This window comes from Lactuca serriola, chromosome 5 (assembly GCF_051521515.1).
Source record: "Lactuca serriola cultivar US96UC23 chromosome 5, Lser_US96UC23_V15, whole genome shotgun sequence".
Taxonomy (NCBI): Eukaryota; Viridiplantae; Streptophyta; class Magnoliopsida; order Asterales; family Asteraceae; genus Lactuca; species Lactuca serriola.
This window is the reverse complement of record NC_136412.1, coordinates 63147300-63174966: the sequence shown is the minus strand read 5'-3', so window position 1 is coordinate 63174966 and position 27667 is coordinate 63147300. Positions and strand designations below refer to the sequence as shown.

At 37.9% G+C, this 27667-nt stretch overlaps 1 protein-coding gene across 1 annotated transcript; it reads left to right on the top strand.

Annotated features, from left to right (window-relative positions):
- Window positions 1-12479: 12479 nt before the first annotated feature.
- LOC145052547 (uncharacterized) lies at window positions 12480-13711 on the top strand. Its single transcript, XM_079000371.1, has 2 exons — window positions 12480-12776; window positions 12873-13711. Exons 1-2 carry the CDS (start codon window positions 12594-12596, stop codon window positions 13542-13544), a joined length of 855 nt encoding a protein of 284 aa, XP_078856497.1. The 5' UTR covers window positions 12480-12593; the 3' UTR covers window positions 13545-13711.
- The last annotated feature ends 13956 nt before the right edge of the window (window positions 13712-27667 follow it).

The window sequence follows — 27667 nt, the reverse complement described above, 5'->3', positions numbered from 1 at the left end:
GAGATCGGAGTAAAAGACTAATTGGACTTAGTCAGAGTACCTACTTGGATAAGGTGCTGAAGAGATTCAGCATGCAGGATTCCAAGAAAGGAGAGTTACCCATCCAGAGTAACACCAGATTGAGTAAGACACAAAGCCCTAGCACTGAGGCTGAGATAGCAGAAATGAGTCGAACACCTTATGCTTCGGCTGTAGGATCGATCATGTACGCTATGACGTGTACTCGACCCGATGTAGCTTTTGCCTTGAGCATGGTTAGCAGGTATCAGGCGAACCCTGGCAAGGCACACTGGACTGCGGTAAAGAATATCCTCAAGTACCTACGAAGGACTAAGGACTGGGTCCTTACCCTCGGTGGGAGTGATGACTTGAGAGTTGTTGGGTATAGTGATGCTAGCTTCCAGACTGATAGGGATAATTTCCGCTCTCAGTCGGGCTGGGTCTTTACCCTAAACGGAGGAGCAATTTCTTGGAAGAGTTCCAAGCAAGAGACAGTGGCAGATTCTACTTGTGAATCAGAGTATATTGCAGCTAGTGAAGCAGCAAAGGAGGCGATATGGCTGAAGAACTTCATTGGAGACCTTGGAGTTGTATCAGCTATTAAAGAGCCAATGGAAATTTTCTGTGATAGTGAAAGTGTTGTTGCCTTAGCCAAGGAACCAAGGGATCATGGGAGATCCAGAAACATCGACAGAAAATACCATTTCATTAGACATCGGATCGAAGAAGGACTCCTCGTGGCAAAGAGGATATCATCGGATGAGAACCCAGCAGATCCCCTCACGAAGGGACTGAGTAGGGTTAAGCATCTTCAGCATGCTCGGAGCATAGGGCTGAAGGATGATATAAGTTTTAGTAGTTAGATAACCCGAAAATTTGTAAAGTGTAATTGACATTGATGATGAATAAAAGGTGTTTTATTTATGAGTAAAGTGTTGCTATCTCTTGTCAATCGTTTACTATATTTCTTTTGCATGTTTTGACTTCCAGAATAATTTTGTTTGGTATAACATATTATTCAAACCTCCACAGTCGGTCATATGTTGGAAGTAGATATGAATCAAGACTGTCATGTTTGGTTGTAGAGGTCTTGGACAAGGCTACAACAATCATGTGTGCTCATAAGTTCTGAGCATTGGACACAACCCACGCTCACTGGAATCACTTCATGGAATTTTATCTCGAGTGATCGTGAGACGGTAATATCATATAAGTCTTCAAACCTAGAGATATGATTTGTTAGTTACAAGTTGGTTATGCATTGACTGTACGAAACCGCATTGGTAACTCGATGTTATAAAACGTGCTTTTGTGTGTAATTCAATGAGTGGTAGAACAAACATATGAGTCGAAGTTTATCTGTTCCTTCTTGGATTGGAAGCTGATATCTGGGCCCCTCGATGATTTTGTTTTGACCTATGTACCGGGCCCGGTCAGAACTAAGTTGATGTGTTCAATTAAGTTCTATGTCAAACAAATCGGAAATCGGGAAACAAATGCTGGACAATGAGCAAGACAATGTTCCATGTATTTGTCCGGCTGATATCTAGAACGGAGGATTATATGATCACTTATCTTAAATGGCGTATCATCATCTTCTCAGTTCCGAGAGACCTTGAAAGAGCTACGATTGCCGGTCGGTTCCTGAAGTACTAGAGATATAGTTATTAGACTTATCCAAGTGGGAGACTGTTGGATAAGGTGTCTAAGTCCATAACTATTTCGGGCTTGTACTTGACCCGACCCGGCATGGTCCATTTGGGTTGCATGGCACCATGCAATTGGATAGACTAAATGAGAGAAATAACACTTGGAGATTATTAATATATTATAAGTTCTAATATATTAATAATATTATTTAATTAGTTGATCAAAGAATTAATTTGGAATTAATTAAGTGATCAAAGGATAACTAATTAAATATATGGGTTGGTTATGTAAATCATCCATATCTTGTATAGTGGGCTATAAGGCTCCATGGATTATCAAGTTGGGTTCTACCCATTGAATGCTCCATGGATGCTCCATGGGAGTTACAAACCCATGGGTCATGGAAATGAAGAGTCATGACACATTAGGGTTTACATGGTGTAACCCTAGATGTGCCAACACTATATAAGAGTCCCATTCTCCACAAAATTGGCTACACAAGTTAGACATAAGAAATAAGAGGGCTTGGCCGATTTTGAGAAGTGTGTGTTATCTCAAGAGTCTTTCCAAGAGCATTTGGTGTTGTGTGAAGCATTTGAGGCATCACACTTGGGGTGCTAGGCTCACAAGGTTTCAAGGAACACAAGCAACAACAAGGTAAGTTATTCTATCTATGATTCAAGTTAAAATTGTTCCCCATGTATGCTAGATAGGAATATAACCTTGGAATTCAACTTTGCATGATAATTAGACAAACATAGATCCAAGGTTATTAGGGTTGCATGTACACTTAGGAAGTGTTAGAATGCTCAAAACTCATCATCTTTGATAGTAACCTGCCAATCCAAGGAAGCTCTAAATCTCAGATGGAGACCTCTGAACCTCCCACCTCATCACAACCTCCACTTTGGCTGGGCCGACTGAAATCCCGTTCTGGTTGACAAGGTACCCAAGAAACTGCACATCGCGCAACCAGAACTCACACTTGGAAAACTTGGCATACAAGCTCTCCCTCCTAAGAGTATCCAATACCTCCCTCAAGTGCTCCTCATGTGGCTCCCGTGTCTTGGAATAGACCAATATGTTATCAATGAAAACTATCACAGACCGATCCAACATCAGGTTGCACACACAGTTCATAAGATCCATGAACGTGGCAGGAGCACTGGTCAGCGCGAAAGGCATTACCATGAACTCATAGTGACCATATCGCATCCGAAAGGCAGTCTTCTGCACATCCATCTCTTCGACCCTCATATGATGATAACCTGAACGCAGATCGATCTTGGAGAACCAAGATGCTCCCTGAAGCTGGTCATAGAGATCATCAATCCTCTAGAGTGGGTAACGGTTCTTCACCGTTACCTTATTCAGCTTCCGGTAATCTATACACATCTGATGCAACCTGTCCTTCTTCTTCACAAATATAATCGGCGCTCCCTAGGATGAACTGCTCGGTCTAATGAATCCCTTGTCTAACAGCTCCTGCAGCTGTGTAGACAACTCTTGCATCTCAGAAGGAGCCAGTCGATACGGTGCCTTGGCTATCGAAGCCACACCAGGGACTAGGTTGATCCTGAACTCTACCTGCCTCTCCGGAGGTATTCCAGGCAACTCCTTCGGAAATACATTTGCGTACTCTCGTACCATCGGTACGCCACTCAACGTCACCTCACCCGTCTCCCGAGTATCCAATACATAGGCGACATACCCTGCCTACCCCTATTGGAGGTAGCGTCTAGCCCTCGCTTCTAAACATAAAGTTGGTCCACGTTATGGCCTCTCACCCTGAATCACCAGCTCTGCCTCACTTAGGGTCCTGACTCGGACCAACTGTTGCGCACAATCAGTCACCGCTCCATTGGGGCTCAACCAATCCATGCCTATAATAACCTTGTTCCCCCGAAACGGTATGGGAACCAAGTCTACCAAGTAGCGCTCCTCGAACAGCCTCAAAACACAATCCTGGAAACCTCTGATGCTCGTACTGATCGATCGTCCGCAATCTTGACCACTAGAGGGCAATCTAACATGCCCGAAGACTCAGGGAACCTCTTGCTAAGCGCAAGAGAGACAAATGATCAGGTAGCACCCGAATCAAACAACACCTAAACTGGGATACCATTCACATGGAACGATCCTTGACAAAACATATGACATAATACATCAATATCACAAGCGACATATAATAAAAGTTAGAGAGAATAAACCATACCCGTCACCACATCGGGTGCGGTGTGTGCCTCCTCGGCTGTCAACTGGAAAGCTTGGCTCCTCACCATTGGAGCCTCTGACTTAACCTTCCGGCCATCCGTAACCTGTGTAGTCGCTGGAGTTGACGCCACCACTGGCATTGTTGTTGTTGCTGTCAACCTTGGGCGGTTGGCCTTTTTATGGCCCCTTTGATTGCAATGAAAGCATATCAGGTCTGACATCTAAATAGTAGGGGCAGGAGTAGTACAATCCTTTCCAAAGTGCCTCGTCTTGCCGCACTTGTAGCAGCCGGGTGATCCCGCTCTACAAGCTCCCTCATGCGGCCTGCCGCATTTCCTGCAGCGGCTCTGGCCCAGCTGGCCCTTCGATCTAGTGTCTGATCCCTTGGGTTTCTTCCCCGAAACCCTAGTAACCTACTCTGCCTTCCTCTTCCTGATGTGCTCCAAATCAATCTCCCTCTCCCTCGCCCTGGCAATCATGGACTCAAGGGTCGGGCAGGCTGAGTAGCTGACATGCTCCTGAATATCAACCCTCAACATATCATGATAGCGAATATTCCGCTTCTCCTCATCCCCTGCATACTAAGGTACCAACAAAGTCCTCTCTTGAAACTTGGTGTGATCTCCACCACTAACTCTGTAGTTTGTCTCATGTCAAGGAACTCCCTGGCCAGTTGTTGAAGCTCCACAACTGGCGCAAACTCAGCCCTGAACTCGGTCACAAAGTCTGACCAAGTCATAGCCTCGATGGCTGGGGCTCCCAGTGAGTCACCAACTGACTCCCACCAATCCCTAGCTCTATCCCTCAAACAACCCGCAACAAAGCGGACCTTCGACCCCTCCGGGAAGAAGCTCGTCAACAGTGCAAGCTTGATGTCTGCGATCCATCTCCTGGCAGCAATGGGGTCCTTCACCCCATGAAAGTATGACGCACCACTCCCGCTGATGTCCTTGAAGGACATTGTGCGCGAACCCGATTGGTTGGACGCCAAGTCACTCCTGAATTTCTAGAGGCGATCCTCCATCAGCTCAATAATCCCCTCCTTGATCAACCCAAAAATGACTGGGTCACCTCAAGGATACCTCTCATGTAGCCCATCATCAAACTGCTCGGATCCCGCACCCGAGTCTGATCCTGATCCTGATCCAGAACCTGAACCTCCTTCTCCATATCACGTAATCTCCATACAGAAATAAAACACATAAATGTCAGGGTTATACATACTCTCGAGAGGTCTCACACGCTCTCCAAGTTTCCTGGTTCTATCTTAGCCCTCCTTGATTCGAGTACGAATCCACTGCTTCTAGTAGTACGGTCCCATACTACCTTCCACATCTATCCGAACTTTCCTCAAGGATTACTTTGACGTCACCAAGTCCCTCCTACTAATACTGCTTTCCAAGCTAATCTTATCTTAGGCTTGTCCTAGGGCACTCTCCGACCTACTCTCCGCCATCAGCTACACAAGGAATCCCTACCATCTTTCCCTAACTAGCTTGTAGATACTATTACATATTCACTTACTAGTTAGTTAAAGCTAGTTGGAACCCCTATCAACACAAAGCAAGCAACATTCATGTATTTAATAGCCATTACCAAGCATAACCTAATCAGGCTACCATATTGCTGACTAACCAACCCTAGCATATAGCTCAATAAACTCATACAACAAGAATATAAGGCATCCTTCCTAGATCCTTAGCCCTAGTCTAGCATGCAGTTCTCATAATCACATAACAGGCATACAAGGCATCCTCCCTAGATCCTTAGCCCTAATATAGCATGTAGTTCTCATAATCATATCATATAACATAACATAACATGTATGTGTATCTTGGGGAAAACTTACTTGAGCTCGACCAGTCGCACGCATCACACACCTTGTTCTTTATCAAAACTCCTTATTATTATTTTTTTAAACTTTTAGAGAACTATTTTTCATGTAAAAATCCTTCAAGCCCTCGGTTTGAGTCCAGACACCCCGACGGTGTGCCCGAATCCCTCAAACCAAGGTTCTGATACCAACTTGTAACATCCCAAAATCGAGACCCAAATATTTTTGTTTAATTACATTACTTATGAAAATAGTTTACGGAAAACATCATTGCTATATTTTCAAAACTGTTGGATAAGGTGTCTAAGTCCATAACTATTTCTGGTATGTATTTGACCCGACCCGACATGGTCCATTTGGGTTGCATGGCACCATGTAATTGGATAGACTAAATGAGAGAAATTACACTTGGGAATTATTAATATATTATAAGTATATATATATATATATATATATATATATATATATATATATATATATATATATATATGTATGTATGTATAAGAGCAATTCGTCTTACCGCTAGTACGCCTCATTCATGAAGCCGGTCTATAAGGGGGGTATAAGGTTGTTGCCTATAAAATGACAACTTAATGGGTGTCCACTCAACCAAATTCCATTGCCAGAAGACATTTGGGGAAAAATGCGACCCGACTCGCCGAGTCCCTCTTTGTCCAAAACTGTTCAATCGATTATAATGGGTCTTAATGCATCAAAACCATAGATTTGGCCTCCTAGGGTCCATTTTATACGTAAAGTTCCAATCTTGACGTCCATGTATGGGTTTTTTGGCTCAAAAAGCCATAAAAAGAGGTATATAAGAAGCATGGGTCTCCCATGGCCATAAAGTTGGCACCTTTATGCCATGGGAACCCTCAATGGTTCCATATCTGAAGTGCAACTCCAAATATACACACAAATCTGAGTATAGCCTCTCTAAAGCTTAGAAAATGTAGAAAATAGCCCCAAATCAAGATCCAAGTAATGAATAGCCAAGGTATCAGCTTTATACCTCAAATGAGCAGGAAATGTGCCAAAACTTCTGGATCTACTTGCTCTCTCTTGATCTCCCAAGCTTCCTTCTCCTCTCCCAACTTCAAATACACACAAAAAGGCACCAAAAAGCTCAAGAACACTCAAATAAGGCTTAGGGTTTTGAGTTAGTGTTTCTCTGGGTTGGGAGGAACAATGGAGGCTGTGTTGGGGCGTTATAAGCTGTTTAAATAGGGTGCAAACCCTAAATATTAGGGTTTCATCCAGACAATCCTATTCGTTGAGTCGGTCTCCCGACTCGTCGAGTTACTCACCCTATTGATCCAAAGTCGAGTCTACTCGACGAGTTGGGCCTCCAACCCGACGACTCCTAGAGCAAAACATGAGTTTACGTATCAAGAACCGGATGTTACACACACATACACACACACACACATATATATATATATATATATATATATATATATATATATATATATATATTAGCCATTTACCCGCGCTAAGCGACGGGTGCGAATAATTTCTTTCAAAAATTAGTTCTTAGAGGCGATTACTATTCTTGCGCAAATAGGTTACTACATTTAAACAATTATCAATAGAAGTCATGTTAGCAAATTCGTAATCAATAAGAATTAAAAATGAAAAGTTATGATTATTTACAAATGTACACGAACATACGATTGATTGTGCATTATTAATTGTCCAACACTTATTTATACGCCACATTTGATGTATAGACTTCACTGCCGTTATTAATCGTGCTAAGCAGCGGGTGATGAATAGTTTGTTTCATCAATCGGTTTTTTTATCGACAATGTTTATTTGAAATCTGAAATTTGATGGTGGAAATGTATCTTTTAGTTTGACATAAAATATATTTAATGTGAGATGGAGTCGGATGGCGAATATGGCGGCGTTGATAGTATCGTTTCGGGAAATTGTTTCTTTTTTTGCGATTGTCTTCTTTTCGGGGGGACACTTTAGGATCTAAAAGTGTGGAAAAAATGCAAGAAATGGCAACGAAGTTTATATGTTTTTTTATAGCATCCTACTTATGATTATACTGCATGGCTAAAATTTAAATTAAAGTACAGATTTTATAAAAAAAAATGAAAACAAATATAAAAAGGTTTAAAGTTAAGTAATTAAAATATGATGTTATATTACACAAAAAATGTATGTAAATTGCTATTTCTTACATTTAGCCAATCAGGGCATTGCACTTTAAACATGGACCAAAATCACAATAGTGTTTGTAGTAAGTAAGTACATTGTTATTCAAACAACCCCTCCTTCAAAAGTCCCTCCAATACCTAGAGATACATAAATACCGGTTTACACATGTTTGGTTATTCTAAAAACCAAATTTAAAAAAAAAAAAGCCTGATATAGTAAAACGAATTCGGTTATAATCGGTTCAGTTATTTAAGAAGTGAAATTAGGTCAAAAAAATATGTTTTTCTTGGTTAAAGAAATCGGGTTTGTTTAGAAAAACTGAAAAAAAAGGTTTCACTTTTTTGAAAAACCGATATTAAACCGCTAGTTAGGATTTAACTGGACCAGTTTAAAAAAACGGTTATAGAAAACACATATTTCGTTTTTTTGGGTTGTAACAGTTACAGGAAAAAGAAAAAAAAAACGATTTCTTGTGTGCACCTCTTCATATGCATGATATAATACTCTGCACCGTAAATAATAAAATATAAGCCCATAAATAATGATTGTGGAAAGTAACAGAAAAAAAAACCTATTTTGTTATGAACTCATGGGTGTTGTTATTGTACGAATTCTTAGAGATACATATTGGACGCATAACTTGCTACGGGTAGAAAATTATAAAAAATTACTTCTATTTTCACCATATTTATGTTTTAGCCTGAGCCATCAAACACGGGTTTTAAAAGTTTTCGTTCATTCAACAACCAAACACTTTCTGGAATGCAATATAATAATATATTTTCATCTTATTGCAAAATCAAACGTGTATTCTTACCATCTATCATTGTTAACCTTAATCTTGTAGAAAAAAATAAATTAACCAAAAATTAATATAAGTGATAATAACAATAATAATAATTTACAAAACATAGTGTACAGAATTCTAGATAAGGTTACAAACTTTTGAATTGTGATCACTGCACTAGATCAAACATGAAAGAAATCAATGATATGATCAAATCACTTTGAAGATTAATTGAAGAGATACATAGTCAATGCAAAAAAAGCCAAAAGATTAAAAAAATATATAATTTTATCAATATCACATTTCTTATTGGTTTAAAACCCAAAAAACACACATATGCACACATACACACAAATATTGTATGGAAAATGCTTTGCTTTGAAAAATAATTTCAAAGGGACATGAAACTTACCTAGATTTGCTAAGCATGAAATTTACCTCAAATTCAGATATAAACTTTTTCCAGCCAAATCAGTTCCAATATATAATGCCAAAGGCACATAGATACCCAGACAAATAAGTTTCAGGTGGATGAGAAAGTGGCGAGAAGTAATTACATCAAATCAAAGCATACCTTGAGCATTGCTAATAAATATTTAAGATCTTACTTGTTACTTTTGACGTGTTCTTCACCGAGATAATTAGATATTTTCAATTTACAAATTATTCATTAAACAAATATATAGTAAATACCAAATAATAAATCCATATAGCAGCAATATGGATTTACCTGTAACACCAGCCAGAGGGATGACATGCTTCTTCTCAATTCATCTATGCTATGTTTCATTGATTTCTATGGTTTTCACAGTTAACATGTAGGGTTGCAAGTTTCTGCACAACATGTAAGAAAAACCAACATTCAATCAACACTAATAATATATCTTTGAAAATGGAAAAAACCGTTGAAACATTAGGTGTTTTAGGTTAAAGGGAATCAATAGAATGAGCATACATTTAAAGAAACTCGTCCTTTACGACACCCAACATCTAACAGGAAAGACCCTTCTTGTGCTTGAGTTCCTAGATTAGTGAAATCCATGTTACTTTTGGTCTCAATCCCTTTTTTTCATTTTCTGTATCAGTTTGCATTTTGGTGTTTCTGGGGTGACTTTAGTTGAGAGGCATGTTACCTTCTTCATATATAAAAGTTTGTTGCTAAAATTTGTTGTTTGCATTCCAAGTCACCACAAAAAAATAAAAGTACAATTATATTTATGCATTTATGAAAATAACAAACACATCAGTAAGAGTGTGTGTAAGTGTGTGTGTGAGAGAGAGAGAGAAAAAAAAAGAGAAAGAAAGAGAGAGAGAGAACTATAATATAGGAAGAGACGCAATTTTTTTTGTTTGTTTGGGCATTATTCAAGAAGTATGAGTCATCCACAATCACAACCTGCATGAAGAAATCATTATTAACAAAAAGTTGTAAAATACAAAATCTAAAAGGATGCAAAACAAATAGATATGCACATGTTACTTGTTTTTCTTAAATATGTATTTATTAAACAAACACATTTTTAATAAGATCACAAACTCTTAATTAATATTGCTACAATATGTTTTATCTTGGAAAATTCCATATAGAAACTACAAAGTAACCAACACTATCACGTGGTACACAATCCCCTTTGTGTACATAAATGTGATGATCAAACATCGACCATTTAATATAATCATAACAGAAAAACAATTGGAAGTCTTGGAATTATGTGGGATTACCTTAAAATGAACATGTTAGACTCACTTGAAGCTTGGGCACATCCTTTGATACAATGTTGAACACCCCATTAAGACTTATATCTCCTTTTGTGTTTGATCTTGTTATTTTGAACCCGCCCTTGTTTGCCCAACTGTAATTAGACAAAAGCACTTGCAAATAAAAATCACAACAATTCTTAGAAGCGAACAATTAAAAAAAGAATATTGGCAGAACCCTATTAAAGTCATAATGAAGATTGAGTAAGAACAAAAACAGGCCATGAGTCATGAACACAATAGGCTACAACAATAGTATGCAAAAAAAGGTAAATTCAAGTGAAAGCTTAAGTGATTTCATAGTATATACCAAACAAAAGACGAAAATCATAACCCAACCGAGTTTAATCAAGAAAAATTATCTTAAACATTTCATCGAGCACGTGGTAGGCTAAAACTGTGAATGTAAGAATCAACATCAAATGTAATATTTAAAATCCTAAGTTAAGAATACCAAATATCATGGCTATACAAACAAATATTTTTCAACTTACCATGGCATAATATAAGAAACAACATGTAGAACCAGTGGATCTGAGTCGACAAACCAAATGATAAACTATGAAGGTAAAGATGAAGTGATTCAAGTAACATTCAGAAACTAAAAGTAATTAATACTTCTCACCCTTGAGGACAAACATTTTTCGTACAAAGAAAATACAACGGATGAATAGATTGACGAATATGTAATGAATCAGGGGATGTGGTGGTTTGATCAGATGTGAGGTCCGAGTGGTGTCGTGAGTGGTCCGGTGGGTGGCAATGTCGATGTACAGGAAGGGAGATGGGGAAGAGAATATAGCGGTGGTGGTTTTGAGCAGAGAAACAGATGGAAAGAGACCGAGAGAGAACCATGAGAAACAATTCACGATTTGTTAGAATCATTTTTGTAAGCGGTGGCAACATTTCTCTATAAACAGAAGAGAAACATGAGAAAAAGGACTCAAATCCCCTATTATAAAAAACAATTTATAAATTAAAATGGCTAACAATTTATAAATTAAATCACACGATTATAAAAAAACAAACATCATTTAATTTGCCAATTATTTCAAAATAATATTCAATATATTATATAAATAAGCATTTCATATAGGTGAATGCAACAAAGTTAATTTACATTAATGTGTTCTTCTCGGCTACAAATTTTGGTAGATCCAATTTACATATTTGGATCTTGGATGTTTAATCTTATACCATGAAGTCATAAATATTGATTTTTACCATACTAAAAAGGTAATTATATTATTTGATTTTTAATATAGAATGCTTGTAACATTAAACATTAAAAATAGTGTGGAAACAGTTTCGTGTAACTATTAACAACACCTTACATTAAAATCCAGATTTTAATAACTAACGTAAAAACAAGACTTATGCCACCGATTTTTTCATACTGTAATAACGTTAAATACACATATATAGAATTAAGTATACTCGGTACCAATACCATCAATAAAATAACAAATATCAATACAAATGACATTACTTAATCACAATCAACGAACTTGTTCATCTTATACAACATTTAATTGTATATTTCTACATTCAAATCACATCCGATTTGGACAATACTTGATTCTACGGACTCCCCAGTATAGTTAGCATCCAACCTGATGTCAAACTCACAAATCAAACGAAAGCATTGACTTGAAAACACTTGAGAACATCAATAACTCCAAATAGATACCCTTTTTTACCATTGTACATATCTAATCGAATATCTCTCAAACCACTAAACTTCAGCATCCCTAAAAATATTTGACAGAAAGCTAACTTCTATATCTACAAACCTCAAAAAATTTCATCGAATTTCATCAAGTAAAATTACAGTTATGCTCAAATTAATTGAGCATAGAAACACACCAAAATGAATAATACATCTCATCTAAACTTCATCTCCACCTTCACAAGAGTCATTCTAAGCCGTTGATGGTGAATAATCTAACAGCTCATGTTTAAATTCCAGTTAGGTGTCCGATCCGTGTGACCCCTATATGGACCAATCAAAACGCTGCTTTTAGATATGTCCCTCATGCTCCTTATTATTTAAATCCCCACAAACTCATCTTTGTCACTCAGACGCTACATTCCATCATCGCAATCAATCTCAGTTCGATTAGCATTTCCAGATCTAAATTCAATTTTCAGAGCTTGATTTGAATTCCAAACCCAACGGCGATGGCGACTGAAGAACCAATTGTTGCGACGGAGCCCACTGCACCGGAAGTCGTTTCCACTGACGCTGCCCCACAGGAGGAGAAACCCGAGGTCCCGGCAGCTGAAGAAAAACCAAAGAAAGCCAAGAAGCCATCTGCCAACCGAAAACCTAAAAGTCCTTCTCTTCATCCAACATACTTCGAGGTGTGAATTGTTTTCAATTTGTTGTCTTTTTAAATTGTTCTATTATGATTTGATCTTTGTGATTAATGCTTTGTTCGTGATTGATTTTGTTTACAGATGATTAAGGACGCCATTGTTACGTTGAAGGAGAGGACTGGTTCCAGCCAGTATGCGATCACTAAGTTCATCGAGGGGAAACAAAAGAATCTTCCAGCGAATTTTAAGAAGCTTTTATACACCCAATTGAAGAAATTCGTTGCTGCTGGTAAACTAGTTAAGGTCAAGGCTTCCTACAAGCTACCGGCAAAAGCTACGGCAACAGGTGCTCCGGCGAAGAAGAAAGCTGCTGCAAAGCCAAAGACAGCTGCCAAAAAAGCACCCGCTAAGAAGAAGGCCGCTGCCAAGCCCAAGGCAGCTCCCAAGGCGAAAACAGCAGCGAAACCGAAGAAAGCTGCTAAGGCTAAGCCCGCGGCGAAAGCCAAGCCTGCTGCTAAGCCCAAGGCAGCGGCTCCCAAGGCCGCAGCGAAGCCAGCAGCCCCAAAAGCCGCCGCCAAGCCCGCTGCAAAGCCAAAAGCCGTAGCTGCCAAGGCGAAACCGAAGGCCAAGACTGTTGCCAAACCGGCTAAAGTAGCAAAGACAACAGCTAAATCAACTCCAGGGAAAAAAGCAGCCGCCGCTCCAAAGCCTGCTGCGAAGAAGACACCGGTGAAGAAGGCATCTGCGAAGAGCTTGAAACCCAAACCAGCAATAGCGAAGAAAGTTACTGCAACTAGGAAGGCGAAGAAGTGAGGAAAGAGAGAGTGAGAGAGAGAGAGAGGCTGTAGTACATTGTTCTCTTTTTAGGGGTAATTTGTGTAAAATGTTATCCTTGGGTGCATCTTAGATTTCTGCATACCCAGTAATAGTTTATAGATTTCTTTAGCGTGTTAATTAATCAATCGGTGTTTGCTTTACAATCTTGCATTTACCCCTGATTCTGATTCGAAGGTATTCATGTCTCGATCTTGATTTCCTTATTTTTGTTTGCGATTGAGTGATTTTAGGGAGCTAGTTTTACTTTCGTTTCTTGTGTGAATAATGTGTTCTGTTGCAAACTCAGTTCGATGAAGATTGTCTGGTGGTGGTGGTGCTCATGGTTGTTGCAGTTGCATTGGGTGTGATGTGCAGCTGATTGCTATTGATTTGAACAGGAAAGGGAAAAATTCAAGGTTTTATTGTTTCTGTTTCATTTTCTTTTCTGGTTTCAAGGTTAATCAGTAACGTTTTTGCTGAATCTAACTTGTTCTTTGTTTGTGTTCAGGATGATTGATACATTGGGGGTGGACATCTTTTCTCTAGGCATCACCTGTGATCATGAAGGTAAGCGTGCCTCTGACATTGTTACTTTTATCACTACAATTTATGTGCAATGTTGGAATTTAACACTTGAGATATAAAATGTTTTAGGGGGTTTGGTGAAACTTTAGTGCATATTATTTATGTTTCAAGGGTGAATAGTCTGGGTAAATCCTTTGCATAGGATATGATGATAATATAAAGCTTCTAATTTATGGGTAATTAATTATCCTGTCAGATTGATGGTGGCAACTTAATTCTTTTAGTTAACCTGCCCATCCGTTATGGTTGAATACTTAATTATCATATCCTATAACTTCATATGAATCCAGCAAAACATTTAATACTAATTCAGGATCTTGTTTGGTTCAATGTACCTTAGTTGCTATCATCATGTATTGTGGTCCTTTTGAGTTTTGTATTATGAACGTAGTAGAAAACAGTCTCTTGATGCTTTATCGCTTATAAGGAGATAGCGAAGTCGAAGGATTTAACTCAAACCGATATGTTGGGCGCATTAGGTTTAGGAATTCTCTTCTTTGCTATACACTATGATATAAAATAGGGAGTACACCTAAACCCTAACACTCTAAAGAACCATATATACAATAAGGATGACGACCCATACTAGTTTTGATATGGTCTCTCAAATGAAGGGAGTTTACCAACATGAAGCTTGATATAAAGTAAAGAAAATTGAGGGGAGGGTAGCGGTTTGGTGGCCACAATGGCCACAACTGTATCAATATGGGGTATAGCTGTTCTTGTTAGTGGTTTAGCAGAGAGATTATCGACATCTATATGTTTTGTATGGCATGAAACAATGTAATGTCTCCAACATATAGCACCATAGGTTTGGAGGAACACAAAGTTTTGAGAAAAGAGATCGAAACCATGTAATGTTAGCAACAATATTGGCCAAACCCGTGCACTCAAATTTCGTATAGGTGAGAGGAATCTTCGTATGCTTTTAGGAAGACCATGAGATCAAATTTGCATTTATGAAAATTGCAAAATTTCATGTGAGTTGTCTGTCATTTGGATTGGGATTGAATTGGTGAAGCCCTAAGAGTCGAGATGACGAGTTTGGGCCAGGAGGAGGCTAGGTGGAGGATTAGGAATGACAATGAGGTGGGTTTGGAGACGGGGTAGAGTATCCCATCCTCGAACCTGATATGAAAATTTGTTCCCATCCTGACGGGTTTCTTATCGGGACTCCTTATCAGGGTTGAAAGGTTGAAAATTCTCCCGAACCGACCCTAAACCTGAAACTGATATAGACCCGAAAACCCGATATCTACACCAAAAAAAAAAAATGTTTGGAAAAAACTACAATGGAATAATGACAAATTAAAACCTTACATAGGGTACACCACAAATTAAGTTTATAACATCATTTAAGCAAATAGAAATTAGTAGTAGTTTTATCCTTTTCGTAATCATAAATACTTTTTATGTGGCTCTTGATGGTGTTTCGATAAAGAACTTTAAACAAAGGTTGAAGACTTCCCATAAACTTTCTAAATCCATGATGTTCTACATTTGAAAGTGGATATCCGTGTACGATAATCATTTCAGCCAAACATTTCCTTGATGTTTCAACATTAGATATATTGTTTGAGACATAAGTTGTAGTACCATCCATTTTTTTCCTTACACTAAGATAGATTGACGAATATCTGAAGGTGGTTTTTGTAAATAACGTTTAGAATGGGTAAGTAAATGTTTTGTACCATTCTTGCTATGTGCACCCACTATAGCAACCAAATACTTTAGAGTAATGCTTGCATTTTGTTTCTTCACCATTCATATTAAATATTTTAAAATGGGCCCATGCTGGTGAACATATTGCTTTTTTTTGAATGTATCATCAATATGCGTCTCATCTTGTCGATTAACGGAGTATGTATTTACTTGATTAGAACACGAACCTCCTACACCTTTATTGCTTGTAATTTTACACCTTTATTGCTTGTAATTTGAGCAGGATTTGGGCTGTTTGCATTCATATCCACTGAAAATAAGCAAACAATAAAATTAACCATTAAAACAAAATGCGAAATCAATTTAAGTTAATAGCTAACCTATGATTGGTTTTTACATTGGCAAAAAACTAATAAGTGCTAACTAAAATTTAAGGCTCAAATAAACAACTCATAAAATCATATAATTAACGGAACCATGTTAAGATATAAAGATCCTACAACTTTATCCGATTACATGAAATCATATAAACAAATTCACATATATTCATATTGTTATCAATTAACAAAACGATGCTAACATATAAACAACTATATATTTATACTGTTATCACATTCAACACTCAACAAAATATGATAGAATGAACATATTCACATATATTTATGCTGTTATAACATCCTACAATGTTATCAAATCACATTAAATCAGTTAAACATGAAAATTAGCTAAGAAATCGACATTGTAACGTTGTAAAAGAGTAAAACGAATTGATCTTGCAAGAAAAAAGATGAAATCGGTAAGAGGACATAGATTTCAAACTGATATTGTAAGAAAAAAGGTTAAAAGTTACTACTTACCTAATGTGTTTATCTAACTGTGTCGGGCTGAGGCAAATTGTATGTGTCATCACTGCTTTGATGCGCCAAACTTGAGGTTGGTGATCTGTGCTAGTTAGTGGAGTGGAGGCAAGGCTAAACCAGCAAACAAGATAAAAAATTGAAAGAAACGTGATTGTTGGTCGCAAGGTGAACCAAAAAAATGGAAGTTGGGAATGAGAATTGGTATACGCTCTTTAGGGTTAGAGCGTATACCAATTCCCACTCTTAACTTCCATTCTTCCAGTTCACCTTGCAATTAACATCCATGTTTCTTGTAGTTGATTCCATTGTTCGCCAGCTTAGCTTGGCCTCTACTCCCATCATCGACGCAGATCCCCGACCTCCTGTACCACACATCAAGGCAGCGACGACACATAAAGTTTTCCTCAACTCGATGCAGTTACATAAACGCATAAGGTAAAGTGGTAACTTTTAACCCTTTTTTTTTTGCAAACTTGATTCGAAATCCATGTCTTCTGCTGATTTCATCTTTTTTTTTTTCCTTCTTGCAAGCTCAATTCGTTTACTCGTTTAAACATATACAAGGTCAATTTCTTTGCTAATTTCATGTAATTTGATAACATTGTAGGAAGTTATAACAATATGAACATATGTGAATCTGTTCATTTTTCTAATTTTGTTGAGTCTTGACTATTGAATGTGATAACACTATCAATGTATACTTGTTTATTTTTTAACATGGTTTTGTTAATTGATAAAAATATAAATGTATATGAATATGTTTATCTAATTTTATGTAAACTGATAACATTGTAGGATAGTTTATTTATTAACATGGTTTTGTTAATTGTATGAATTTAATGATTTAATGGGTTGTTTATTTGAGCCTCGAATTTTAGTTAGCACCCCTTAGGTTTTTTGTCCATGTAATCACTAGTCATAGATAGCTGTTAATTTAAATTGATTTTGCATTTTGTTGTAATAGTTCATTTGAGGAAAAATGACACAAAAGCCTAACAATGTATTTCGAATTTGCCGAATCAGTCCCTTAACTTATTTGCGTGCTTTATGGGGACATAAAGTGGATGTCGACCTGCTTATTTTGCCCTTCTAACCTACAATAGACTGTTCACTATGCCACACAATCATTGGAGAAGATGTGGATGTCCGGTCATCATGATGTTCAGTTTAATAAAGTAAATACTAATTATGTTACTCAACAAGATGAGACTCATATTGATGATACATGTAATGAAGATGAAGGTCTAGTTGTCGGTTCAATAAGAGCAATGTGTTCACCAACCTGACCCTATTTTAAAAGATCTAAACCGAATGATGAAGTTAAAGCAAAATGCAAACATTGCTCTAAAGTATTGGTTGCAGATAGCAAGAATGGTACAACACATATATTTGCCTATTTTAAACGTTGTTTGCACAAACCAACTTCATATATTCACTAATCTATTTTGGTGCAAGAAAAAAAGTGAATGGTACTACAACTTATGTCTCATATTATACATTTAATGATGATACATCAAGGAAAGATTTGACTGAAATGATTATCGTACACGAGTATCCACTTTGAATTGTAGAACATCATGAATTTAAAAAATTTGTGGGACTGTATGTAAGCTTCAATTTTGTCCAGTCCACCTCTTTAAGAGTCAGAGACATCGTCAGAAAAGACAATAGATTCACACCTCTAGCAGTCTGCATCGATTTCATCATCTTTCAATTCGAGAAAGGGCAAAATCATTTTATGGATATTCTTGCTTATTTCACAGTCAATATGCACCTGATATTAAAATAAAGACATTTAGCAATTAAACAAAAAATGTTTCGCTGTTTCAAAAGAACTAAATTGTCTCGTTGCAAATAAATTAAATCATCCCTAGACCTAGACAAATTCGACTCCAATTTCTCAATCTACAATCGTCTCTTTTCACTCTTTGATGTTACCTGCTGATTTGATCAGTTAAGTTAGTATTACTTAAACGAGATCCTTTTTAAACTATCACTTAAACTAGAGACTGTAAATTTAAAATTATCTAATTTAGTTTCATATCGTGAGACATGAATATCATGAGACATGAATATTAAGAGATTCGAGAATTGAATATTAAGGGTTCAAAGTCCTTCATGGACCCCCCCCCCCCCCCCCCCCCCCTTGATGAAGGGTAGGTTAAAAGCCCAAGACTTGTCTTATTCCCTATATATTGTCATGTTTTATTCATAATTAAGGTTAAGAGTGAGGAAAAATGTAGCCGCCAAACATGATGGGGTTTCTTAGGTAGAGTAGATTTACATTAATTTGTTCTTATAGTGTAATTTATTCTTCATGTTCATGAATAAATCGTTTGATCATTCGACATATCTTCATAATTGTGTTTGTTCTTATTTTCCGTATTATGTTCATTAAATCGTAATTAGGGTTTTGACCCAACAAGTGGTATCAGAGCAGGTCTTTGAAGATCTATTGATTTTTGAAGTATCGGATCTTGATTTGATGATTTTCTGCACAAGTTATTGACGATCTTTGTTGTTTTGGCGGTTTGGAATCAAAGTTCTTATTTGTTCTACCATTCATGAAGATTCATGATATTCTTCTACTATTCATCTGAGTAATTTTCCTTTAATCCGATTCGTATCTTGTTCATATTTTATGATTAGATCTAATTAATTGTTCAATCCAAGGTTATTCTATTGTTTCCCAGATCTAGTTCCATTGATTAGCCCAATTGTTTTTGATTCATATTTATTCAAGTCCATTCCACTGTTCTTGAGTCCATTATCGTCGACTACTGTTCACTGTTTGACCATGTTTCTTTTGATTGTTTAAGTTTTGACTGTTCTTGAGCCCATTATTTTTGATCTCTGTTCATTGGTATAAACGTTCTTCGATATCGTATATTGCAAGTCAACTCTTCTCATATCTGTAATTGTTGTATCTTGAAATTCTTTGTTCTTCTATTCTTGAGTCGTTATTTGTGAACGATACTTTTGTCAAAATCAATTTTGATTTTATTTGATTTTGTGTTCATACTAGTCAATCCGTTCGTTCATTGAATTCAATTTTGTTTCGTGATTGTTTGATCTGAGAAGTTAATGATGATCCGGAGATTTGATGTTTTAGGTTTTTTGTGAGTACATATAATAATGGTGATGAACTCGACTGTAGCGTTGTTTGATCTGGAAATCGATCTGAGAAAGTAGATTTTGGTGTTTGTTAGTAATCAGTTTCGATGGTCAAAGAAAGAAAAGTCAAAATCAGATTAAATAAACGAAGACAGTTGTTGCGATAAACTGACAATTTTGTTTGTTGATCTCGCATTTGGAACAAGCCTTCACAGTTAATAGAGTTCAATCAGTATCTTAATTTCGTATTTGATGCATCACAATTTGAATCAATTGTCCCTCAATCGGAATTGCAAAGGCAGTTGGTGCGAAGCTATGAAGACAGTCAGAACATAGGCCATCGGAGCGCAGGTCTCTTAATTGAAGTCAATTGTTTTGTAGATTGGAAAAATACCTTCGCAGTGATGATAGTCTTGTAATGGGAATGAATGCTTCGAAATTTCTATGTCTCGCAGTTAATTCAGTCTCGCATTTGGTGCTTCGTATGTGTTCAGACTCGTAATCAGATGCTTTATAGTTGTTGGATCTCGCAATTTGATTGATGTGTCCTCGCAATTGAAATGTTTCTGGTGCTTCGTAGTTACATTGTCTCACATCAAATTGTATCTTCTGGGTTTCGCAGTCGTCGATTCGCAATTGGGACTGTGTTTGATCGTTTGATTCGGAACGAACTGGTGCTCGGAATCGGAAGGGGTGGAACGGAGCTCGGACTTTTGGTTGATCTCAGAACCAGTCTCATGGATTCAGAATCAAAGGTTCTTGAATAAATTTTGCCATTTGCTTTTATTCGTTTCAATGGGGAAGATGGCTTAAGTTTCACATCTGGTCCTGTATTTTTTGCAACTTGACAGTTTTGGTTCATTTTCAGAATTGGTTACAAATCAAAAGGATAATGATGTGAATTACCATTTCAGTCCCTTGTCTTTCAGCAAATGACAGTTTCTGCCCAATATTTGGAATTGTTTGCAAAATTAAGGGCTGGTGAACAAATTTGGATTTTTAATGTGCATATTTTTTCGTGAACAGAAAATTATGGATTCCAACAAGTCTTAGCGGTTCAGAAAGTCGTTTTTCGCGATAACGTCAAATTTTTCCGACTATTTCGGATTTTAAACTTCAATGTCTATTTCATTTTGTCGCGGGGGAGCATAGTATTTGTTTATCCGTTCAAGATCATTCTCGTGACCATTTGAAAGTTTTATAATCATGTTTTTTTATTATAAATAGGGGGATAATTTGATATGGTCATTCGAAATTAGATTGTGACTTTTCAAATTTGAAGATTTTTAATGAAGCTTGTGGTAGTAATATGAAAGTAGCTTTTACATAAGAAGTTGTTCATCGAGCTCATCTAAAGCTTTTACAGAGAAGTAGCTTTTATAGAAGAAGTTCTTCATCGAGCTCGTCTAAAGCCTTGATATATCTCCGACTTCTAGTATTTTCTCGATCAAGTGACGTTAAGAATCTTAAATTTAGGTTTTTACATGATATTTTATAGTGGGTTATATCATTAGCTTATTTGAAGATCATTGTAACTTGGAGGGGGAGTTCTTCAAAGACAAGAAATGATTTTGTTTCTTAATTATGAAATAGGTTTTTATGGCGGGTTTGACTTTCTTGAAGATCTTTGGGATTACATTAGAAAATGTAGCTTAAAAACATTACTTTAGTGCTTGGTCTACATATCCTAGAACCTGTTTTTGAAGACTATCGAAGAATCAAGATTTGTGGATCGCTTTTGATATTCCTCGTCACGAGACCCTTTCTTATTTGCTAGATGCTTGTTTTGGAAGTTGAAGCCTTGTCATCCATTCCATAATTTGAGGGGGATAATGTAGGGTTCAAAGTACTCCATGTATTATGACAATGGACCCTATTGATGAAGTATAGTTTAAAAGCCCAAGACTTGTCTTATTCCCTATGTATTGTCATGTATTATTTATAATTAGGGTTAAGAGTGAGGAAAAATGTAGCCGCCAAACATGACGAGGTTTCTTAGGTATAGTAGATTTACATTAATCTGTTCTTATAGTGTAATTTATTCCTTACGTTCATGAATAAATCGTTTGATCATTCAACATATCTTCATAATTGTGTTTGTTCTCATTTTCCGTATTATGTTCATCAAATCGTAATTAGGGTTTTGACCCATCAAGGAGGAGCAGGAATATCACCGGTGAGATAAACGAGCTTTCCTCTCCCACAAATGACATTTTTTACCGATTGATCCCACTGTAGGTAGTTCTGCCCATGAGTTTGTGAGCTGTGATGTGAAGTGATGAAAGGTCACTCTCGGAAAAAGGAATGACAGAGATCCATAGACATGGCTTTGTTTTTCTGATACCATGTAGAACAAAGAATTCAATGAAAAATATTTTTTTTCTGAATATTTCTTATACACACCATAGCTATTTATATATAATGATGACAGGGCCTAAACTAGGAAAGAAATAAACTATAATAAGTACAAGATTAGAGGACTAAAATATAGCTAATTTACAAACTAATTTTTATCTAATTTACAACTATAAAGATGTTGTAATATTTCCAGTAGTATCTCGGGATTTATTAGTCCTTGGTTTCTTCAACAGTTACCGATGGATATGTGGTGCTGTCCATCACATAGTTGTGCACATGAGTACACTATATAGCGTACGACCTTAGGGAGGAGGGAGTCATTCCCTCCCAACCCACCGAACCCATTGTCACATTAATTTTTGTCTCTTTTTTTCTTCATCTTTCTCAACCCACAACACACGAAAATCCTATCTTTTTGAACCCATTCAACCCATTCAATTAAAAAAAATACAAAACAACTAAGGTACAAGTTTTAAAACACATGGTACAAAAGAAAATAAGAAAGAGAAAGTAAAGAGAGATGATGAAGTGGGTTAGTGAAACCAATCAACCCACTCGTTGAAGCGGGAGTGGTATGACCGATAACTCTATTGCTAATTAAGATTTTACATTTGATTGTTTTGTATTTTTTTTATTTGAGTGAGTTGGGTTCAAAAAGATAGGATTTCCGTGTGTTGTGGATTTGGAAAGATGAAGAAAAATAAAAGAGAAAAGTGATGTGGTAGTGGGTTCAGTGGGTTGGGAGAGAATGACTCCTTCCTCCCTTATAAATAAACCAAAATGCTTGTAAAGATGCATACAACATTACAAATGTTGTTCACAACTATACACTAATCCTTCCCCTATGGACACCGTAAGCATACAAGAACACAAAATGTTATATATAATTGTGTGGACATACTGTTTGCAATTCTTTTACCAAAACTTAAGGTGTTTTTTTATTTTATTTATTTATTTTTTATTTTTTTGTGTCTATATTTAATCCCCAAACATCCATAATCATCAAAGGAACTAATTGAGTTTTAATAATTGGAATCGGTTGAAAATATCATAAACTTTATTAGTCCATTAATTAAAGAGATCAACTCCATTTTCAATTCAAGCTTCAAAACTCAAATGATTTATTAAGCTTAGTTCCATGATCAAATTCAGATTTAAATTAACCAGTGGATGATTTATTAAGCTAGGGTACCAAGAATACCTATCTAGGCTTCATAATCACAAATTTGTCATGGAAATGGATTAATATCAATAGAATGCTAGAGATTTAGCATAAATCTTGGAATTAATGTTTTATCTCAGCTCCAAATTATGACTCGTCTTAGTGTTACAATTATTGACGGTGATAATGATTTCATCAATGTATACTAACGTATACAAGAGCACAGAAACAAAAACGTGTCATAATTTGAAGCTGAGATAAACAACACTTGTAAAAGCCAAGTGACAAAAAAATGTGTAAAATTGTGAATATGTTGAAGGTCATATATGAGTACTTTGTTTCATCAAATCTGTTGAATGCACAAATTGTAAAACAAGCACCCATCTTGTAAAACAAGCAACCATCACCAGCTTTAAACACGAGTATCATTAAACATGATTTGAATATCAAGACGTCTGAACAATGCACATCCATTTTATTTATTATGATTTTGTTTTATAGTATATTATTATTGTTAATGTTAATTTTCTATTAATATTTTTCTATGGTTAACTTACAATTTCGTTCCTTTGTCTTCATGCCAAGTTTAGTTTCCGCCGACCATCACCCCCCCAAAACCACATTTTCTGTCTCTTTTCTCGGAATTGACCACCATCAACAACATTATTGTGAGTTGTGACATACCATTTTTAATACAAATTTAGACCCTATATATATATATATATATATATATATATATATATATATATATATATATATATATATATATATATATATATATATATATATATATGATAACTCCCATGCCTCTTGGTGTGGAAACCCATTATTTCATGGTATCAGAGCCATAAATCCCTCCCTTCCTCTTCTTAGTCGATCATTCTCCTCCTTTCTTCTCATATCTTTCAGTTTTTCTTTTCTTGTCTCCATCACAGCTTCATCCATGGTTGGCTCCTCCATTGATGCTACTCTATCCATGAACACTCTCCTTCACCTCATTATCATCCGCCTCTCCTCTAACAATTATCTCTTGTGGGTGAACCAAATGACTCCCCTCCTTAACTATCAACAACTCCTTGCTCACGTTGATGGCTCCTCTACAACCCCTCCTTCGCACCTTCTGGTTGACAACAAGCAAGTTGAGAACCCTGATTTTGCAGAATGGCATGTTGTGGATCAACGGGCAGTCATCATTCTTCAAGCCTCTCTCACGGAAGAAGCATTTTTTGAGGTCGTGGGCCTTTCTTCCGCTCGTGCTATATGGACCGCTCTTGAATCCGCCTACGAGAACTCTTCCATGGAACGTGTACAAAATCTTCGTGATCAACTACGACTTCTCTCTAAAGGAACCTCCACCGTCTCCGAATATGGACAGAAATTTAAGGCGATTTGTGATCAATTGGCAGCTATCGGCCAAGCTGTTACCGAATCTGATAAAAATCATTGGTTCCTTTGTGGTCTTGGCAACAATTTTGAAGCTTTCTCCATTGGGATTCGGACCTCTCGTCTCTCTCCAACTTTTCGGGACCTCCTTGCTCAAGCCGAAAGTCATGAGCTTTCATGAAATCCCTCCACGCCAACTCCACGCCTGCTGTTGCTTTCTTTGCTGAATCAGCGCCCATTGGGGCTGCTGCCGCTGCCTCTGCTGGTCGGAGTCGGGGTGGTGGCTCCGGTGGTCCTCGCGGTGGTCGTGGTCGGCGGTCACCCCACTGCCAACTATGCCGACAAAATGGTCATTTTGCTAATGCTTGTCCACAACTTCCGACCTTTGCCTCTCGGTCTCCCCCTAGTGAAGCCGATTTAGCAAAAGCTTTCCTTGCAAATTGTCGTGTGACCCCATCCGACCCGGATTGGTATGTTGATTCCGGTGCCTCGAACCACATGGTTTCTTCTTCGAGCTCGGTTGCTAAACCCGAACCTTTTGTTGGTGATGGCTCGGTTCACTTCGGTAATGGTAATACTCTTCCCATTGTTGCTATTGGGACTTCCTCTCTTCCCAATGATATTCGGTTGCGGGATGTTTTGGTGGTTCCCCGTCTTACTAAAAATTTATTATCTATTAGCAAGTTAACATACGATAATAACGTGGATGTGATTTTCTCCAAATCTTTGTTTTACATTCAGGATCGGGCAACGAAACAAATTTTGGCTCAAGGAACCTGTGATCGGGGGCCTTATGTTCTACCAAATAAGCCGGTGGCTTGTGCGTTTTATGCTAAGAAGTGACCCAAGGCGTCTTTTGAATTATGGCACTCCCGTTTAAGGCACGTGTCTTTTGATGCTATTTCTATATTAAATAAACTTGGTCATGTGTTTGTTTCTTTTATTTTACCAAAACCAGTTACTTGTTCTCCTTGCCAACTTGCTAAGTCTCATCGATTGCCTTTTGACAATAATGACCAACGAGCCGCCCATGTTTTAGATTTGATCCATTGTGATCTTTGGGGTCCTTCCCCGATTGATTCGGTTGCTTCATACCGATATTATGTCACCTTTATGGACGATTTCTCTCGCTTTACATGGCTTTACCCGCTCAAGTCTAAATCGGATTTTTTTAGCATTTTCGAGTTATTTATTGCCTTCGTAGAGACTCAATTCTCTACCAAAATTAAAAATTTTCAAAGTGACGGGGGTACGGAATTTCTAAATAACAAAGTAAAGGCGTTATTGCATAAACATGGTATATTTCACCGCATCTCATGCCCATATACCCCCCCCCCCCCCCCCCCCAACAAAATGGGCGGGTTGAACGCAAACATCGTCACATTGTGGAGACGGGACTCGCCATGATGTTTCATGCTCACATTCCGGTTTCTTATTGGGCTCATGCTTTTAGCTCCGTCGTGCATGTTATTAATCGTCTCCCCACAAAGGTGTTGTCCATGAAATCTCCATTTGAGGTCTTGTTCGGACGGGTGCCATCTTATGAGAATTTTCGCATTTTTGGGTGTCGCGTCTATCCGTATTTGCGTGACTATGCGGATCATAAAATTTCTCCACGGAGCATCCCTTGTGTTTTTGTGGGGTATCACGCTCAATATAAAGGCTACTTGTGTCTCGATCCGGTTTCGACACGGGTTTTTGTTACCCACCATGCCCGGTTTGATGAAGAGTGCTTTCCGTTTCGTGCCACCCACACAAATGCTCCTATTGGGTCTTTACCCTTACATACATTCCTTGGTGATCAGCTCCCCACCGATCCCGTCCCCGATGATGCAGCCTCGGCTTCTCCATGTGCTCCATCAGGACTCGCCACCCCTGCTCCTTGCGCTGTGTGTACGGAGCCCGATTCTCTGGCTCCCTCGGTTGCATCTCCTGCATATGAGTCCCTTTCTGGTGCTTCCCCGGGTCTCGAACTCGAGTCGCCTTCCGGGTCTGACTACGAACCAACCATTGATCCTGCTGCTGAAATCGTCTCCGAGTCTGGCTCGTTGTCTGGTTCCGGGCCTACTTCACCTTCGGCCCCTTGTCCTCCCCGACCTTCTCACCCGATGACCACGCGTTCCAAAGCCGAGATTTTTAAGCCATGCTATCGTACTGATTTGGCACATTTAACCTCTCATGGTTTGTTTTCGCAGGTTTTTTCTGCTGACATTCCCTCGTCTCATACCACTGCATTGCGTGATCCTAAATGGCTTGACGCAATGTGTTCCGAGATGGCGGCTCTTCATCATAATCAGACATGGACTCTTGTTCCACGACTTCCCAGACTAATATTGTGGGTTGCAGGTGGTTGTTTCGCACTAAATATCGGGCTGATGGGACTGTAGAGCATCACAAGGCTCGTCTCGTCGCTCAAGGGTTCAGTTAAGTGTCGGGACTTGATTATTCTCACACCTTCAGTCCCGTTGTCAAGGTGGCTACCGTTCGTATTGTTCTCACTCTTGTGACTATTAACGGATGGCATTTGCGTCAACTTGATGTCAATAATGCTTTTCTCCACGGCCATTTGGGTGACACTGTCTTTATGAATCAACCTCCAGGCTTTGCGGATGCTCGTCATCCTGATTATGTTTGCAAGCTCAATAAAGCTATCTATGGTCTTAAGCAGGCTCCCCGTGCGTGGTTTCATCGCCTCAGCTCGTTTTTAGTGCAACATGGTTTTTACTGCAGTCGTGCGGATCCCTCTCTTTTTGTGTTTCGTCGGGACTCGTGTATCATGTATCTGTTAGTGTATGTTGATGATTTGATTGTTACTGGCTCGGATGCTGTTGTTGTGTCATCTTTCATTTCTCGACTACACGCCGAGTTTCGCATTAAGGATCTTGGGCGTTTGAACTATTTTCTTGGGCTTGAGGCCACTCATCATCCCACAGGCTTGTTTCTCAGCCAAGCTAAGTATGCTCACGACATCGTCACGCACGCCGGTCTTCTCAATG

Excerpts from the sequence above, each read along its gene's own strand:
- LOC145052547 (XM_079000371.1), top strand. The coding sequence starts at position 12,594 with ATGGCGACTGAAGAACCAATTGTTGCGACGGAGCCCACTGCACCGGAA. Across the intron at positions 12,777-12,872 it reads TTCATCCAACATACTTCGAG|ATGATTAAGGACGCCATTGT; the intron begins GTGTGAATTGTT and ends TTTTGTTTACAG.